Genomic DNA, 18,450 nt, shown 5'->3' on the forward strand with positions numbered 1-18,450 from the left:
ATACAAGAAAAAATCAAAGTTCAAAGAAGTAACCAGGAGTATTCGAGAGAATATGAGTACGAAATGGTAAGTACTATTTGCGAATCCACTGAAGAAGGTGGACAACAGGGAGATGAAATCAACGAGGATGGTTTCCAAACGCACTTTGAAGCAAAGGTGTTAGAAAAGATTAATATCGAAGGGAATTTTGAAAATGATAAGCTGGGCATGAAGTTCAAAGAGTGCATGGAAATTAAGGAGTGCAAGGATATGGAAAAGGTTGACCTCCAAGAGAGTATGCTGGAATATTTTGAGCTGGAAGAAGAAAATGAGTTCCAGGTTAATGACGTCTAGAATGAAAACGATGATAAAATGACCCCACAACAAAGAAGTAACGTTAACAAAACGGTATACGCAGCCAATGAATTATGTAAAGACAAAGACCTGGACTCTTACGAAGGACAGATTTATAGTACACAGTCTGAAAAAAATTAATCGGCTCTTAATAAGTCTTTTTTGAATGTTTCTTTTTTGTCCAAAAAAGAAGAAGATTTTCAAAAGGATCGACCAAGTGTTATTCAGGTAAATCATTGCACATCACTTCGTAATCCAGTGGACCCACATCTTAACGAAACCAAGAAATATAGCAGTTTGTCCAAAAAAGTACAAAATTTTCAAAAGGATCGACCAAGTATTATTCAGGAAACACGTGGCACATCACTTTGTAATCCAGTGGATCTAAATGTTTACGAAACCAAGAAATCGGCACTTAAATCTACTGAGGCTGCCATAATCTTGAAGACCGCTCACGAAACTGCTATATCAAGGTTTAAATTGTGCAAAAACACTATTTCGTCCTATCCTGCTGCAGGTAGTATTTTTTTAGTATATTCAGATAATATTGAACGCATACAAGACTACAAGGCCGATGGTTACTGTTATAGCAGTACTAGTGGGGAACACTCGGTAACTGTACCCTCTGTTCATCCAAACTTCAGAAAGAGAGTTAATCAACGGCTGATTGAAGGCAAAACGGTTGATTTAAAGAGATATATCTTTCGATATGAGCCATGTGTATTCAACTGTCCACTTGAGCACTGCCTATATACGGTTATTCATTATGTTGGTACTTGTGACAGAAAATCAATTTCTGACCCCCATGGAAACCAAAAAAAGAAAGAAGGAGTAAAAACCACCCCTTTTGTGCCTTCTGAGAATTCTGTATTAATAAGAGCAAAAAAAAGCAAAGACCACAATAATGACGACCCGAGAACATTTTCATGGGGAGTTTAGTAAGACAGTGAATGAGCTGCAGACAAATCTTCAAAGAAGTCAGAGGCAGGTAAACGACACATTTTCTTTCGCCAGAAGAAGCATGATATCCAAAGACGCATGTAACATGATACGATATCTTATGATAGAAACTGATTTTGTTGTGACAAAAAACATTTTGGGCAAGGAGAAGCAGCTGTCACCTGTGTATCAGATTTTGCAATCTTAGAAGTTATATATTTCGTAAAACATGGTATCCCCATAGTGTTCTATTATGATACAAAATATAACATTGGAAATTACTGGGTTTCAGCACTGACATTCCGACATCCTGACTTCGACCATAAAGGAACAACACCTATCATTCCAATTGCATTTTTACTTCACACAAATAGATCAGCTGATTCGCACGAAGAGCTGTTTATGGTTCTTATGAAGAAAGCACCAAGCATCAATTCACCCCAAAATGCTTTTGTGAGTGATAGAGAAAAGGGTATAGAGGCTGCGAGAAATAAAATATTTCCTCTTATTCAGCCTGCTCATTGCTGGCTACACTACCGAATCAATGATAAACATGCACTTCAAAAAAAGGGTGCACCTAAAGGAGACATCAAGGTAGTTCAAGACGATATTCTTCAGTTGCTAAGATCAAAAAACATAGATGAGTACAACCAGATAAGAACTGAAAGGCTCGTGAAATGGTCCATCCCAGCACTTAACTATTTTCAAGTTAATTTGGAATCGGACATGTTGAAGTATGACTGTGCCTTCATCGTTTCCCAGATCCCTGATTTAATCCAGTCTCCGGGATAACCAACAATACCGCAGAGTCATTTAACGCTGTGATGAAAAGAGTTATACAACAACAGCAAGACGTACCAATGGAAAGATGTATCTTGGGCCTCCTTTGTTTAGACGATGAATATTATACACACGTATCTCCTGGATACAAGTGAATAGAAGATTATAGACTCCTTGAGAAGAAACATAAGGAATATATAGTTCATATAAAGAAGGGGGAAGATCCAGTTAAATCCAGGAAGGAAATGTTTCTGCGTATGGTCCAAGAAGTAGATGGATCAGATTCCTTTTGCGAAAAAATTACGACAAAACAAGACCACCGGCCAAGTGGTATAGTTGACATAGCAGAAGCACTATGGAGAAAGGGACATGTTACATTTTACAACGAAAATCAAGTTTATCTTGTTTCAAATCTGATTAGAAAGAAGGTTAATGTTGTGAAACCACGCACAGAAACTATCACTGTCAGAGGAAATAAAATTGTTACAAAGGGTACTAAGAGGAAGAGCTTGGTTGAAGTTTATGATTATTCTTGTGATTTTGGAATTTCTACATGCCCTTGCAAACTAGCAGTTTTAAGATCTCGAGGACATGATCTAGTAACCGAAAAATCCAATATACAGCTGGAAACTCTCAAGAACGTCAAAGTAAGATCTAAAAAGTATGTGAGGCCTGGAATAAAAAGCTTATTAACCATTCAGAACGGTTACAATATTAAACCTGCAGCAGATTCTGTAGCAGCCCACAAATTGTCGTTTACTTCTGATAGTGATAATCAGGATGAGGGAAGTTTTACATCTCCGATAAATGAAACATCAAGAGCTATTTTAAAAACAAGCGGGGAACAGAATACATTAGGAACAGGTATCAGAAATCAAAACAAAGAAATTACTGAAGTAGCTTCACTTAAAAAGACTTCCAAGTACCAATCGAAAAGCTCTGACGGGGATCATAATTCAAAAGTTGCAAAGCAAACAGAAGATATACAGTTTGTGAAGACTGTAAAAAAAAAGGAAGCATTGCCCCACTCAACCGATGAAACCCAAAAAAATGGCAAGGAGACGGAATATTCATTTTGAAGCTACCCCGTCTACAATTCCAACATCAATTTGTCATGGTTATGGGTTTACAGGTCCCATAAATGATTTGTATGACGAGGCAAAAGAAGTTATCAAGCTTTTAAAAAGGCTTTTTGGAAGTGGTCGAATCTACCCATTCTGCTGTCGTAGAAAACGCAGCGAAACTAGTTTGGTGGAGAGCTACTAATTTTCCCTTAAGGGACACAGACGTGTTTACGTTTTTCTTTGAATACCTTGAATCACTGCTGAGGCCTGAAACTCGGCTCAAAACTGAAATGGTGTCCTACCTCGTGAATCTAGTTACTTCTAGTTGTGTGTCAGCAAGAACTATCGATATTTATTCTACTTTCAATTTGACAAATATTGATGCTTTGAAGTCGTACCCAGAAAAGCCCAGAGAAAGATTTAGTGATGTTTCACATGATTGCAGTGTTCTGTTTGTTCCATTGTGTGTCAATATGCGTGATGTATCAGGTAGGGAGCGCAAGAATCATTTCATTTTGGGAATATGTGATTTCTCCAGGAGAACTTTCCATCTTCTTGATAGTTTGAAGCCATTAAACCGTAGTCAAGGTAGGCAAGTTCTTTCCAAACTAACATATCTCATGGATAGGGTTGATAAACGCTACACAGAACTTGAACTTGGTTCGTGTGGAATTGCTCCACAGGTAGATTCGTCAAGCTGCGGGCTTTTTGTTGTCAAATATGCCCAAGACTACGCAAATGGGATAACCTATTTGGGAAGTGCACTGTCAGTTGATCTTCCATCACCTTCTAAGTATAAGCGGTCAAAGGGAAGATCCACAGTATCCGATCAGAAAGTCATAGAATTATATAACGATGATACTGAAATGGCAAATATGAAATCTGTGGAACTAATGAATAAATATAGAAACGAATTGGCTATCCAGGTACTTGAATCTCTTTTAATAAAGAACAGAATGGCCAGTTGTTATAACTGTCGAGAAAACATACCGGAAAACATGCAGCTCATATGTAAAAACTGTAAAGCAGTTGCCTGTAGTGAGTGCGAAGCAGAATCCAGCAGAAACTTCTGTCAACTCTGCTGTGTCTAAGGAGAACTACACTCTAGACTAGACAACAAGATCTGAGCTAACAAGAAACAACAACAGGACTAAACTAATTCTTCCGAAATTTTTTCTCTTTGAAACACCAACAAAGCTGACAAAGACAAACTAAACTACGAAAGAGCGCAACTGAACATCCTAAATCATTCTTTATAATCGAAAAACTTTCAAAGAACACTTAAAAATACCAACTAAGCTAACACTGACAAGATAAACCAGGATACATTGGAACTAAACAGCGTCTTCCAAATAATCTTTCAAACACCAACAAAGCTGACACAGACAAGTTAAATTACGAAAATGCCCAACCAAACATCCTATATCACACTTTTAAAACGAAAAACTTCCAAAACAAAATTGGAAACATCCTTTTTCTGTTGTCGATTGTCAAGTCGTCAGAAGAAAAGCCATTGGGATATGTTAGTTAAGTTTAAACAATCGATTCTAGTGTACACGGTTATTTTATAGGACTAAGTCTCAAAATAATAACAACAAACCCATGTGGCTGCATAAATTTGACCCCTGGATAAATATATAACAAGCTGAGACAAAACTGTTTTTTCCTTATTATTTGCATTATTCCTAATCTTGTGGTACCCCAAGTGTTAATTTAAGCGACCTACCACAGATTTTGAACTTTACATATTCTGAATTCTAGGTCAATTAATCCATTTTCAATTCTCTTGGGAGTTGTGCATCTTCTTGTTCTTCACTTTAATTTTAAAGTGTTGCCAGTGTCCTATTGCAAAGTATTTGTTTTTTTTCCAAAAATCCACAGATTACGTAAACTGAGTCGTTCATCTTCTTCATTTGGAGAAACCTGTGCAGAAGAGAGCAATAACGAACACGAAGGGCCTCAGTGGTACCGGATGGACATCTGTCCTTAAACTGCTGGGGATAGGCGATTCGGGTATCTGCATTTCCCACGGGTCCAATCCAGTAACCATTCAAAGACGGCGATTAATTTTTAATTTTGCGCTGCGTTTTCATTCACCCTGCGTTTTCATTCGTGCTGCGTTTTCATTCCCGCTGCGATCCTTTTTACGCCGGCCACAGAATAAGAAATAAAGAAAATACCGACAAGTGCATGAATCCGAAAAGTTGTGCGAACAAGCATGGGTCCTAAACGAGACCGCTAACAGAAATTATCCAGTCCAAAAAATCTCTAGATTTCTGCACAGGCTGCAAACAATGTCTTGAGCCAGAATCTAAGGCTGTATTACGCGATGGATGTGAAAAATGGTTAGTGTATAGAGTGCATAAACATATGCATCCCAGGGTATGAACTCTTTACAAAGATGTCAACCGTAGGAGATATACAGAGGTACTGGCCGGTTTGCAAGCAATCTGGTACATCAGCAGACCCCCTTTCATTAGTAGAAATCTCGAGCCTTATAACATCCAATGTCCCAAGTGCTTCGGCTATCACGGACATAGTAAAAGGAGCGGTAGAGGAGCTTAAACGTGATATCATCGAAAGGATAGATGAAGTCAAAGCGTGTCGATAACCTTGAGAAAAACATGGTTTTTCTCAAGAACCAGTCCTGAGAGTAACCTAGCGGTACTTCAAACGTATGATGATTAAGTGCAAAGAAACAAAGTTAATTAAATTTCTGTTCAGAGAAAGTTGAAAATTGCTCTTATTGTTATTTCTTCGTCCTACGTTGCTAAATACTTTGATTTTACACACAGCTAGAAGTAACAAGATTCACGAGGTAGGACACCATTTCAGTTTTGAGCCAAGTTTCAGGCCTCAGCAGTGATTCAAGGTCTTCAAAGAAAAACGTAAACACGTCTGTGTCCCTTAAGGGAAAATTAGTAGCTCTCCATCAAACTAGTTTCGCTGCGTTTTCTACGACAGCAGAATGGGTAGATTCGACCACTTCCAAAAAGCCTTTTTAAAAGCTTGATCACTTCTTTTGCCTCGTCATACAAATCATTTATGGGACCTGTAAACCCATAACCATGACAAATTGATGTTGGAATTGTAGACGGGGTAGCTTCAAAATGAATATTCCGTCTCCTTGCCAGAAATTATTTCAACTTCGACTTTGATGCAATTTCTAATTATTTTTCCAAACTTAAAGCGAACAAACAATGCTGCTTCTACATAATACAATATTTTTAATGTTTTAATATTTTTTAATGTTAGAAAAAAGAGGAAGCCATGGAAGCAAAATATATCTATTGTGTGTAGACCAAACTGGCGGGCTGCTCTTCGTTGTATTTCCTAAAACATTTGATTTTGCAATCTGGTACATCAGCAGACCCCCTTTCATTAGTAGAAATCTCGAGCCTTATAACATCCCATGTCCCAAGTGCTTCGGCTATCACGGACATAGTAAAAGGAGCGGTAGAGGAGCTTAAACGTGATATCATCGAAAGGATAGATGAAGTCAAAGAGTGTGTCGATAACCTTGAGAAAAACATGGTTTTTCTCAAGAACCAGTCCTGAGAGTATAACCTAGCGGTACTTCAAACGTATGATGATTAAGTGCAAAGAAACAAAGTTAATTAAATTTGTTTAAAAGTATAATTAAATGCAAACTACCAGAAAGACTCTTGTTATTCTTGTTATTATTATTTATTTTTTTTACAATGGCTTGAATAAAAGGAAGAAGGGCAGAAAAACATTACTTTTAACTTGCAATTAATTGATTAAAAATGCTTGAAAAAGAGACCTTAAAGTACATACGAATTCTTGTGCTATACAGATCTACAGTAAGAAGTGTGTTAGTTCGTCTTCTGTTCAGAGAAAGTTGAAAATTGCTCTTATTGTTATTTCTTCGTCCTACATTGCTAAATACTTTGATTTTACAACCGTTTTAGTCATAGTGATTTTGCAATTTTTCCATACTGAATACACAATCCGGGTACGGTGCTCTCAAGCTGGAAATCCTGCCTGGATTTTCTGTGATTTGCCCGTTTTAATCTGTTCCCTATGAATTAATTATTCGACAAAAAAAATTTGAAACGATGGAGACACCTGATCACTGTAATAAATCGCTTCACTAATACGTTTTATTTCTCCTGTATTTAGTTTTCTTCCAGGTTCCGGGCAAACAGAAAAAGACGAAGGTCTGAGCTGGATTCACTATTCCTTGTTCTCCCTAAACTGACCATTCCAATACCGTGACTCAGACATTTCTTTGTAGTTTAATTTAAATATATATCCCCCACCTCTATTTGTTTTTACATTTTCAAATGGAACCAAAGCCGCTTGGCATTAAGCCTTTGATTTTACTTTTAAATCAATCTATTGATTCTTAGAAATTTAGATATAATATGCTGCAACCCAAGATAAAAGGACCGATTTCAAGTGGTTCATACAAATAATGAAATTTTAGACGACTATAAAGATCTTGTTTTCGTTACAGATGACCACTCCCTTAAAACGTAAGCTAGAAGAGATCAGGCGGTCAACAGCAAAAAGGACGGTGAAGTCTGTGGCAGCGGACAAAATACCAGACAAAGCTTATGATGTTGAGGCAGTCATGTTAGAAAAAAGAGGAAGCCATGGAAGCAAAATATATCTATTGTGTGTAGACCAAACTGGCGGGCTGCTCTTCGTTGTATTTCCTAAAACATTTGATTTTGGCATCCTGCGCTTAGAATAAAAGCAAAATATAAAAACCAAAAACGCAACTTTTCAACCCGGGATGACGATGAGTGGGATCCCGGAATTCGTAATAACGAGCAAATCAACGGTGGAGACACGAAATGAAGGTAAATATACATAACAAATATCCATACATTGGCTTTAAATGCAAATTAAACATAAAAAAATTCCATTTTGAATTAAAATGAAATAGTTGTGGGCATCAAGTCATGACTAATTGTAGAAAAAGCCCATATATATAGTCCAATTGAGTGGGTTTTTTTCAAATGCAAGTAAGGATCGACATTAAAACTTAAAACGAACAGAAATATTCCGTATATGAAAGGGGTTGTCCCCTCCTCGACGCCTGGCTCTTTACGCTAAAGTTTGACTCTTTCTCACAACTCTACTTTTTAAAACAATAGAAAACTAATCATAATTTTGAGTAAGAAACCCCTTAAGTTCAACCTTTTCATGTGTGTTTAGCTGAAGCGACGAAGAAAACTGATAACTTTGTCTTTGACCGAGTTGCCATCCCAGAAAAAGAATTGACTAGGGAGTAGAATGCTTGGACTTCAGCTAGGCCTTAACGTTATCTTTTTCTATTTTGGACGATACTAATGATTATCTGGTACAGCTTCTGTTTTCGATGTCTTTAGTTTTGATTGATTTTCCCACTTGCTTAAATTTTACATTGAACGACACTGTTTAGTCTTTGTGAATATCTGGAACCGTTAATGCCGCGCACTGAAAAAAATGTTATAGTTCTGATTTTAACAAATTAATACGAAAATGATATTGTAAATGTTGCAAATTTCAGAAATCTTTAGTTCTATCTAAATAGCAGTAATGTAATTTTGCTGAGTAATTATCGCGGCACGATTATGATTTCCCCCTCCCCCTCTAAACCCCAACCAATGCCAATATTCCCTAGATATCAACGTTGTCCAACCAACCCTCCTCCGCCCCAAACGGTATATTTTAAGCTTTAATAAGATTCCTAAAATTGGTTTACATCTGCGTTTGAACATTTTAATGGTGCCAATACTTCGGGCTTATCAATCAGGAGCTTTTGGTGACCGACGAGGGGTGTATGATCTCAGTTTATCGGTTAGGGGGGAGGGGTCAAGTATATCCGCAATTATCGTATTTGTAACTTCCTATTTCCCCAGTCTCAGAGAGTCTACCAGTACTGCAATTTCCAAATCTGCACGATCTACAATACGCATCCAACGCCGAAAATGCCAACAAACTTATTAGTTTCGTTGGTTTACTATTGAAGATCGAAAGGTTGCAACCAACAGCCAGCAACCGGCCGACAACAAAACTAACAATAGCCAGTGACGACCTGACAACAGTGGCACAAATGATGGTTTGGGAGAAACCAGATAAAAAATATGACGTTTCAATCCTTGAAAGATATGCAATCGTCAACGCCAATATCAATATCTTCAGGAATAGCACAAACCTGGTTCCATCACTTATCGTTCCGACAAAATTAATCAGCCTGGGACGCCACCCCGCCCTGCCTCAACGTCAAGTTATAAGGATTCCGAATCCAACCATAGTCCGAGATGAAGAAGGAGTCTTCATCAACGGACAGATAGTATCAATAAATCCCAATGTAAGTATTTAAGTTATTCTTATAAACAAAATATTCGAAATCTGGTACTATCTAATACCTTTGAAACCACCTATGCTATAAGGCTATATAATAATCGGAAAACAGGAAAGCTGGATATAGACAAGCGCTAAACAGAAAATTGCTAATTTCAAGTAGAAAAACATATTATTTTCAAAATACTTTTTTTTCACAACCATTCCATATGGAAATACCATTCCTAGAAAGACTTGGGCTTTTGTTTTATTGTAGTTCAAAAGGAAATCGTCCAATAAATGTTCGTCTTAGGTTTTAATTATTCATGTGCGGTGAACCAAAATCAAAACGTGCATTAATTCAAAAATTAATTAAAAAAAGTTTTTAACTGCAAGTAAGGAGTGACATTAAGACAGGAAAGGGGTTTTCCCCTACTCAATGCATCACACTTTACGCTAAAGCTTTTTATTGTTTTAAAAAGTAGAGTTGTGAGAAAGAGTCAAACTGTAGCGTAAAGAGCGATGCATCGAGGAGGGAACAGCACCTTTCATACACAAAATAACTTCTGTTCGTTATAAGTTTTAATGTCGCTCCTTGCTTGCAGTTAAAAAAAAACTTTTTTTTCTATTTAATAACATGATGAAAATGACATTTATCCTCAATTTAAAAGAATTGGTAAAATTTTAAAAACTAAGAATCAGTGTTTGGATGAAAACTGTTATTGCCCACGTTCTTTAGAACATCGAGTGTTTATTCGAAAAATTCAATGCTTTTGCTGCTCCCTCGGGCATTGCAAACCGACGGACCCTTTTGATGTGAGTCACTATCTCTTTTTTAAAGGAAAATGAAGCATTAGCAGAATTTCCTCTGAACCAAGCTTCCAATAACATTTGTAAAATTTCATTATATTTATCCTGATGCACAAAGTCGTCTCTGTGCATCATTCGTGCAATTTCTAATTATTTTTCCAAACTTAAAGCGAACAAACAATGCTGCTTCGTACATAATACAATATTATTTCGAAAAATAATTTAAAAAAGACTAACTCTATATCTTTTTCGGACAATTTTTGCACGTATCATACGTGAGCTTTTAGGTGCCTTCTAGCACTTGACGATTGTTTTACGAATTTACAAAGACATTAGGTCCTATTGGTAAGCTGTTATATATATGTAAGGAGACTTTAGTAAGCCATTGAAAGAGAAGCAGTTTTAGCCCCCCCTTTTTAGCGGGATTTGACATCCAAGTAATTTCCAGTAATGGTTTACTCATTTAACTTTGGATCCCCTTTAAAAGAATTGTGGATATAGTTTCCGATACAATCAAATATCTTTCTTTTTAGTTTCACTTATAAGTTTTCTTTCGATGATGGGTAAAAAAACAAGGAAAAGAGGCTCGTGGCAAAAAGTTCGTTAACAAATACAAAGAAATACAAGAACAAATCAAGGTTCAAAGAAGTAACCAGGAGTATTCGAGAGAATATGAGTACGAAATGGTAAGTACTATTTGCGAGTCCACTGAAGAAGGTGGACAACAGGGAGATGAAATCAACGAGGATGGTTTCCAAACGCACTTTGAAGCAAAAGTGTTAGAAAAGATTAATATCGAAGGGAATTTTGAAAATGATACGCTGGGCATGTAGTTCAAAGAGTGCATGGAAATTAAGGTGTGCAAGGATATGGAAAAGGTTGACCTCCAAGAGAGCATGCTGGAATATTTTGAGCTGGAAGAAGAAAATGAGTTCCAGGTTAATGACGTCTAGAATGAAAACGATGATAAAATGACCCCACAACAAAGAAGTAACCTTAACAAAACGGTATACGCAGCCAATGAATTATGTAAAGACAAAGACCTGGACTCTTACGAAGCGCAGATTTATAAAACACAGTCTGAAAAAAATTAATCGGCTTTTAATAAGTCTTTTTTGAATGTTTCTTTTTTGTCCAAAAAAAAGAAGATTTTCAAAAGGATCGACCAAGTGTTATTCAGGTAAATCATGGCACATCACTTCGTAATCCAGTGGACCCACATCTTAACGAAACCAAGAAATATAGCAGTTTGTCCAAAAAATTACAAAATGTTCAAAAGGAGCGACCAAGTAGTATTCAGGAAACACGTGGCACATCACTTTGTAATCCAGTGGATCTACATGTTTACGAAACCAAGAAATCGGCACTTAAATCTACTGAGGCTGCCATAATCTTGAAGACCGCTCACGAAACTGCTATATCAAGGTTTAAATTGTGCAAAAACAATATTCCGTCCTATCCTGCTGCAGGTAGTATTTTTTTAGTATATTCAGATAATATTGAACGCATACAAGACTACAAGGCCGATGGTTACTGTTATAGCAGTACTAGTGGGGGACACTCGGTAACTGTACCCTCTGTTCATCCAAACTTCAGAAAGAAAGTTAATCAACGGCTGATTGAAGGCAAGACGGTTGATTTAAAGAGATATATCTTTCGATATGAGCCATGTGTATTCAACTGTCCACTTGAGCACTGCTTATATACGGTTATTCAGTATGTTGGTACTTGTGACAGAAAATCAATTTCTTACCCCCATGGAAACCCTAAAGAGAAAGAAGGAGTAAAAACCACCCCTTTTGTGCCTTCTGAGAATTCTGTATTAATAAGAGCAAAAAAAAACAGCAAAGACCACAATAATGACGACCCGAGAACATTTTCATGGGGAGTTTAGTAAGACAGTGAATGAGCTGTAGACAAATCTTCAAAGAAGTCAGAGGCAGGTAAACGACACCTTTTCCTTGGCCAGAAAAAGGATGATATCCAAAGACGCATGTAACATGATACGATATCTTATGATAGAAACTGATTTTGCTGTGATAAAAAACATTTTGGGCAAGGAGAAGCAGCTGTCACCTGTGTATCAGAGTTTGCAATCTTAGAAGTTATATATTTCGTAAAACATGGTATCCCCATAGTGTTCTATTATGATACAAAATATAACATTGGAAATTACTGGGTTTCAGCACTGACATTCCGACATCCTGACTTCGACCATAAAGGAACAACACCTATCATTCCAATTGCATTTTTACTTCACACAAATAGATTAGCTGATTCGCACGAAGAGCTGTTTATGGTTCTTATGAAGAAAGCACCAAGCATCAATTCACCCCAAAATGCTTTTGTGAGTGATAGAGAAAAGGGTATAGAGGCTGCGAGAAAAAAAATATTTCCTCTTATTCAGCCTGCTCATTGCTGGCTACACTACCGAATCAATGCTAAACATGCACTTCAAAAAATGGGTGCACCTAAGGGAGACATAAGGGTAGTTGAAGACGATATTCTTGAATATCTACCCATTGAAGAATCTACCCAGTTGAAGAATCTACCCATTCTGCTGTCGTAGAAAACGCAGCGAAACTAGTTTGGTGGAGAGCTACTAATTTTCCCTTAAGGGACACAGACGTGTTTACGTTTTTCTTTGAAGACCTTGAATCACTGCTGAGGCCTGAAACTTGGCTCAAAACTGAAATGGTGTCCTACCTCGTGAATCTTGTTACTTCTAGCTGTGTGTCAGCAAGAACTATCGATATTTATTCTACTTTCAATTTGACAAATATTGATGCTTTGAAGTCGTACCCAGAAAAGCCCAGAGAAAGATTTAGTGATGTTTCACATGATTGCAGTGTTCTGTTTGTTCCATTGTGTGTCAATATGCGTGATATATCAGATAGGGAGCGCAAGAATCATTTCATTTTGGGAATATGTGATTTCTCCAGGAGAACTTTCTATATTCTTAATAGTTTGAAGCCATTAAACCGTACTCAAGGTAGGCAACTTCTTTTCAACCTAAAATATCTCATGGATGGGGTTGATAAACGCTACACAGAACTTGAACTTGGGTCGTGTGGAATTACTCCACAGGTAGATTCGTCAAGCTGTGGGCTTTTTGTTGTCAAATATGCTCAAGACTACGCAAATGGGATAACCTATTTAGGAAGTGCACTGTCAGTTTATCTTCCATCACCTTCTAAGTATAAGCGGTCAAAGGGAAGATCCACAGTATCCAATCAGAAAGTCATAGAATTATATAACGATGATACTGAAATGGCAAATATGAAGTCTGTGGAACTAATGAATAAATATAGAAAAGAATTGGCTATCCAAGTACTTGAATCTTTTTTAATAAAGAACAGAATGGCCAGTTGTTATAACTGTCGAGAACAGATACCGGAAAACATGCAGCTCATATGTAAAAACTGTAAAGCAGTTGCCTGTAGTGAGTGCGAAGCAGAATCTAGCAGGAACTTCTGTCAACTCTGCTGTGTCTAAGGAGAACTACACTCTAGACTAGACAACAAGATCTGAGCTAACTAAACTAATTCTTCTGAAATTTTTTCTCTTTGAAACACCAACAAAGCTGACAAAGAAAAACTAAACTACGAAAGAGAACAACTGAACATCCTAAATCATTCTTTATAATCGAAAAACTTTCAAAGAACACTTAAAAATACCAACTAAGCTAACACTGACAAGATAAAACAGGATACATTGGAACTAAACAGCGTCTTCCAAATAATCTTTCAAACACCAACAAAGCTGACACAGACAAGTTAAACTACGAAAGTGCCCAACCGAACATCCTATATCACACTTTTAAAACGAAAAACTTCCAAAACAAAATTGGAAACATCCTTTTTCTGTTGTCGATTGTCAAGTCATCAGAAGAAAAGCCATTGGGATATGTTCGTTAAGTTTAAACGATCGATTCTAGTGTACACGGTTATTTTATAGGACTATGTCTGAAAATAATAACAACAAACCCATGTGGCTGCATAAATTTGACCCCTGGATAAATATATAACAAGCAGAGACAAAACTGTTTTTTCCTTATTATTTGCATTATTCCTAATCTTGTGGTACCCCAAGTGTTAATTTAAGCGACCTACCACAGATTTTGAACTTTACATATTCAGACTTCTAGGTCAATTAATCCATTTTCAATTCTCTTGGGAGATATGCATCTTCTTGTTCTTCACTTTAATTTTAAAGTGTTGCCAGTGTCCTATTGCAAGGTATTTGTTTTTTTTCCAAAAATCCACAGATTACGTAAACTGAGTCATTCATCTTCTTCATTTGGAGAAACACGTGCAGAAGAGAGCAATAACGAACACGAAGGGCCGTAGTGGTACCGGCTGGACATCTGTCCTTAAACTGCTGGGGATAGGCGATTCGGGTATCTGCATTTCCCACGGGTCCAATCCAGTAACCATTCAAAGACGGCGATTAATTTTTAATTTTGCGCTGCGTTTTCATTCACCCTGCGTTTTCATTCGTGCTGCGTTTTCATTCCCGCTGCGATCCTTTTTACGCCGGCCACAGAATAAGAAATAAAGAAAATACCGACAAGTGCATGAATCCGAAAAGTTGTGCGAACAAGCATGGGTCCTAAACGAGACCGCTAACAGAAATTATCCAGTCCAAAAAATCTCTAGATTTCTGCACAGGCTGCAAACAATGTCTTGAGCCAGAATCTAAGGCTGTATTACGCGATGGATGTGAAAAATGGTTAGTGTATAGAGTGCATAAACATATGCATCCCAGGGTATGAACTCTTTACAAAGATGTCAACCGTAGGAGATATACAGAGGTACTGGCCGGTTTGCAAGCAATCTGGTACATCAGCAGACCCCCTTTCATTACTAGAAATCTCGAGCCTTATAACATCCCATGTCCCAAGTGTTTCGGCTATCACGGACATAGTAAAAGGATCGGTAGAGGAGCTTAAACGTGATATCATCCAAAGGATAGATGAAGTCAAAGAGTATGTCGATAACCTTGAGAAAAACATGGATTTTCTCAAGAACCAGTCCTGAGAGTATGACCTAGCGGTACTTCAAACGTATGATGATTAAGTGTAAAGAAACAAAGTTAATTAAATTTGTTTAAAAGTATAATTAAATGCAAACTACCAGAAAGACTCTTGTTGTTCTTGTTATTATTATTATTTTTATTTTTTTTACAATGGCTTGAATAAAAGGAAGAAGGGCAGAAAAACATGACTTTTAACTTGCAATTAATTGATTAAAAATGCTTGAAAAAGAGACCTTAAAGTACATACGAATTCTTGTGCTATACAGATCTACAGTAAGAAAAGTGTTAGTTCGTCTTCTGTTCAGAGAAAGTTGAAAATTGCTCTTATTGTTATTTCTACGTTCTACGTTGCTAAATACTTTGATTTTACAACCGTTTTAGTCATAGTGATTTTGCAATTTTTCCATACTGAATACACAATCCGGGTACGGTGCTCTCAAGCTGGAAATCCTGCCTGGATTTTCTGTGATTTGCCCGTTTTAATCTGTTCCCTATGAATTAATTATTCGACAAAAAAATTTGAAACGATGGAGACACCTGATCACTGTAATAAATCGCTTCACTAATACGTTTTAATTCTCCTGTATTTAGTTTTCTTCCAGGTCCCGGGCAAACAGAAAAAGACGAAGGTCTGAGCTGGATTCACTATTCATTGTCCCTCTATTTGTTTTTACATTTTCAAATGGAGCCAAAGCCGCTTGGCATTAAGCCTTTGATTTTACTTTTAAATCAATCTATTGATTCTTAGAAATTTAGATATAATATGCTGCAACCCAAGATAAAAGGACCGATTTCAAGTGGTTCATACAAATAATGAAATTTAAGACGACTATAAAGATCTTGTTTTCGTTATAGATGACCACTCCCTTAAAACGTAAGCTAGAAGAGATCAGGCGGTCAACAGCAAAAAGGCCGGTGAAGTCTGTGGCAGCGGACAAAATACCAGACAAAGCTTATGATGTTGAGGCAGTCATGTTAGAAAAAGGAGGAAGCCATGGAAGCAAAATATATCTATTGTGTGTAGACCAAACTGGCGGGCTGCTCTTCGTTGTATTTCCTAAAACATTTGATTTTGGCATCCTGCGCTTAGAACAAAAGCAAAATATAAAAATCAAAAACGCAACTTTTCAACCCGGGATGACGATGAGTGGGATCCCGGAATTCGTAATAACGAGCAAATCAACGGTGGAGACACGAAATGAAGGTAAATATACATAACAAATATCCATACATTGGCTTTAAATGCAAATTAAACATAAAAAACTTCCATTTTGAATTAAAATGAAATAGTTCTGGGCATCAAGTCATCACTAATTGTAGAAAAAGCCCAGATATATAGTCCAATTGAGTGGATTTTTTTCAAATGCAAGTAAAGATCGATATTAAAACTTAAAACGAACAGAAATTATTCCGTATATGAAAGGGGTTGTCCCCTCCTCGACACCTGGCTCTTCACGCTAAAGTTTGACTCTTTCTCACAACTCTACTTTTTAAAACAATAAAAAACTAATCATAATTTTGAGTAAGAAACCCCTTAAGTTCAACCTTTTCATGTGTGTTTAGCTGAAGCGACGAAGAAAACTGATAACTTTGTCTTTGACTGAGTTGCCGTCCCAGAAAAAGAATTGACTAGGGAGTAGAATGCTTGGACTTCAGCTAGGCCTTAACGTTATCTTTTTCTATTTTGGACGATACTAATGATTATCTGGTACAGCTTCTGTTTTCGATGTCTTTAGTTTTGATTGATTTTCCCACTTGCTTAAATTTTACATTGAACGACACTGTTTAGTCTTTGTGAATATCTGGAACCGTTAATGCCGCTCACTGAAAAAAATTTTATAGTTCTGATTTTAACAAATTAATACGAAAACGATCTTGTAAATTTTGCAAATTCCAGAAATCTTTAGTTCTATCTATATAGCAGTAATGTAATTTTGTTGAATAATTATCGCGGCACGATTATGATTTCCCCCTCCCCCAATAAGCCCCAACCAATGCCAATATTCCCTAGATATCAACGTTGTCCAACCAACCCTCCTCCGCCCCAAACGGTATAATTTAAGCTTTAACAAGATTCCTAAAATTGGTTTACATCTGCGTTTGAACACTTTAATGGTGCCAATACTTCGAGCTTATCAATCAGGAGCTTTTGGTGACCTAAGAGGGGTGTATGATCTCAGTTTATCGGTTAGGGGGGAGGGGTCAAGTATATCCGCAATTATCGTATTTGTAACTTCATATTTCCCCAGTTGCAGAGAGTCTACCAGTACTGCAACTTCCAAATATGCACGATCTACAATACGCATCCAACGCCGAAAATGCCAACAAACTTATTAGTTTCGTTGGTTTGCTATTGAAGATCGAAAGGTTGCAACCAACAGCCAGCAACCGGCCGACAACAAAACTAACAATAGCCAGTGACGACCTGACAACAGTGGCACAAATGATGGTTTGGGAGAAACCAGATAAAAAATATGACGTTTCAATCCTTGAAAGATATGCAATCGTCAACGCCAATATCAATATCTTCAGGAATAGCACAAACCTGGTTCCATCACTTATCGTTCCGACAAAATTAATCAGCCTGGGACGCCACCCCGCCCTGCCTCAACGTCAAGTTATAAGGATTCCGAATCCAACCATAGTCCGAGATGAAGCAGGAGTCTTCATCAACGGACAGATAGTATCAATGAATCCCAATGTAAGTATTTAAGTTATTCTTATAAACAAAATATTCGAAACCGGGTACTATCTAATACCTTTGAAACCACCTATGCTATTAGGCTATATAACAATCGGAAAACAGGAAAGCTGGATATAGACAAGCGCTAACCAGAAAATTACTAATTTCAAGTAGAAAAACATATTATTTTCAAAATACTTTTTTTTTCACAACCATTTCATATGGAAATACCATTCCTAGAAAGACTTGGGCTTTTGTTTTATTGTAGTTCAAAAGGAAATCGTCCAATAAATTTTCGTCTTAGGTTTTAATTATTCATGTGCGGTGAACCAAAATCAAAACGTGCATTAATTCAAAAACATTCAAAATTAAATAAAAAAAGTTTTTAACTGCAAGTTAGGAGTGACATTAAGACAAAACGAACAGATATTATTCCGTATTGAAAGGGGTTGTCCCCTACTCAATGCATCACACTTTACGCTAAAGCTTTTTATTGTTTTAAAAAGT

The 18,450-nt window shown here is 37.0% G+C and overlaps 1 protein-coding gene across 1 annotated transcript; it reads left to right on the top strand.

Moving 5' to 3' along the window:
- The first annotated feature begins 6,956 nt into the window (after positions 1 to 6,956).
- LOC136034161 (uncharacterized) lies at positions 6,957 to 17,973 on the top strand. The gene is made up of 3 exons (XM_065715343.1): positions 6,957 to 7,945; positions 16,116 to 16,464; positions 17,510 to 17,973. The coding sequence occupies exons 1-3, from the start codon at positions 7,940 to 7,942 to the stop codon at positions 17,971 to 17,973; spliced, it is 819 nt and encodes a 272-aa protein (XP_065571415.1). The 5' UTR covers positions 6,957 to 7,939.
- Positions 17,974 to 18,450: the final 477 nt, after the last annotated feature.

This window comes from Artemia franciscana, chromosome 12, assembly GCF_032884065.1.
Source record: "Artemia franciscana chromosome 12, ASM3288406v1, whole genome shotgun sequence".
Lineage (NCBI taxonomy): Eukaryota > Metazoa > Arthropoda > Branchiopoda > Anostraca > Artemiidae > Artemia > Artemia franciscana.

Coding starts and splice junctions, on each gene's coding strand:
- LOC136034161 (XM_065715343.1), top strand. Junction 16,465..17,509: donor GGTGGAGACACGAAATGAAG/GTAAATATACAT, acceptor ATATTTCCCCAG/TTGCAGAGAGTCTACCAGTA.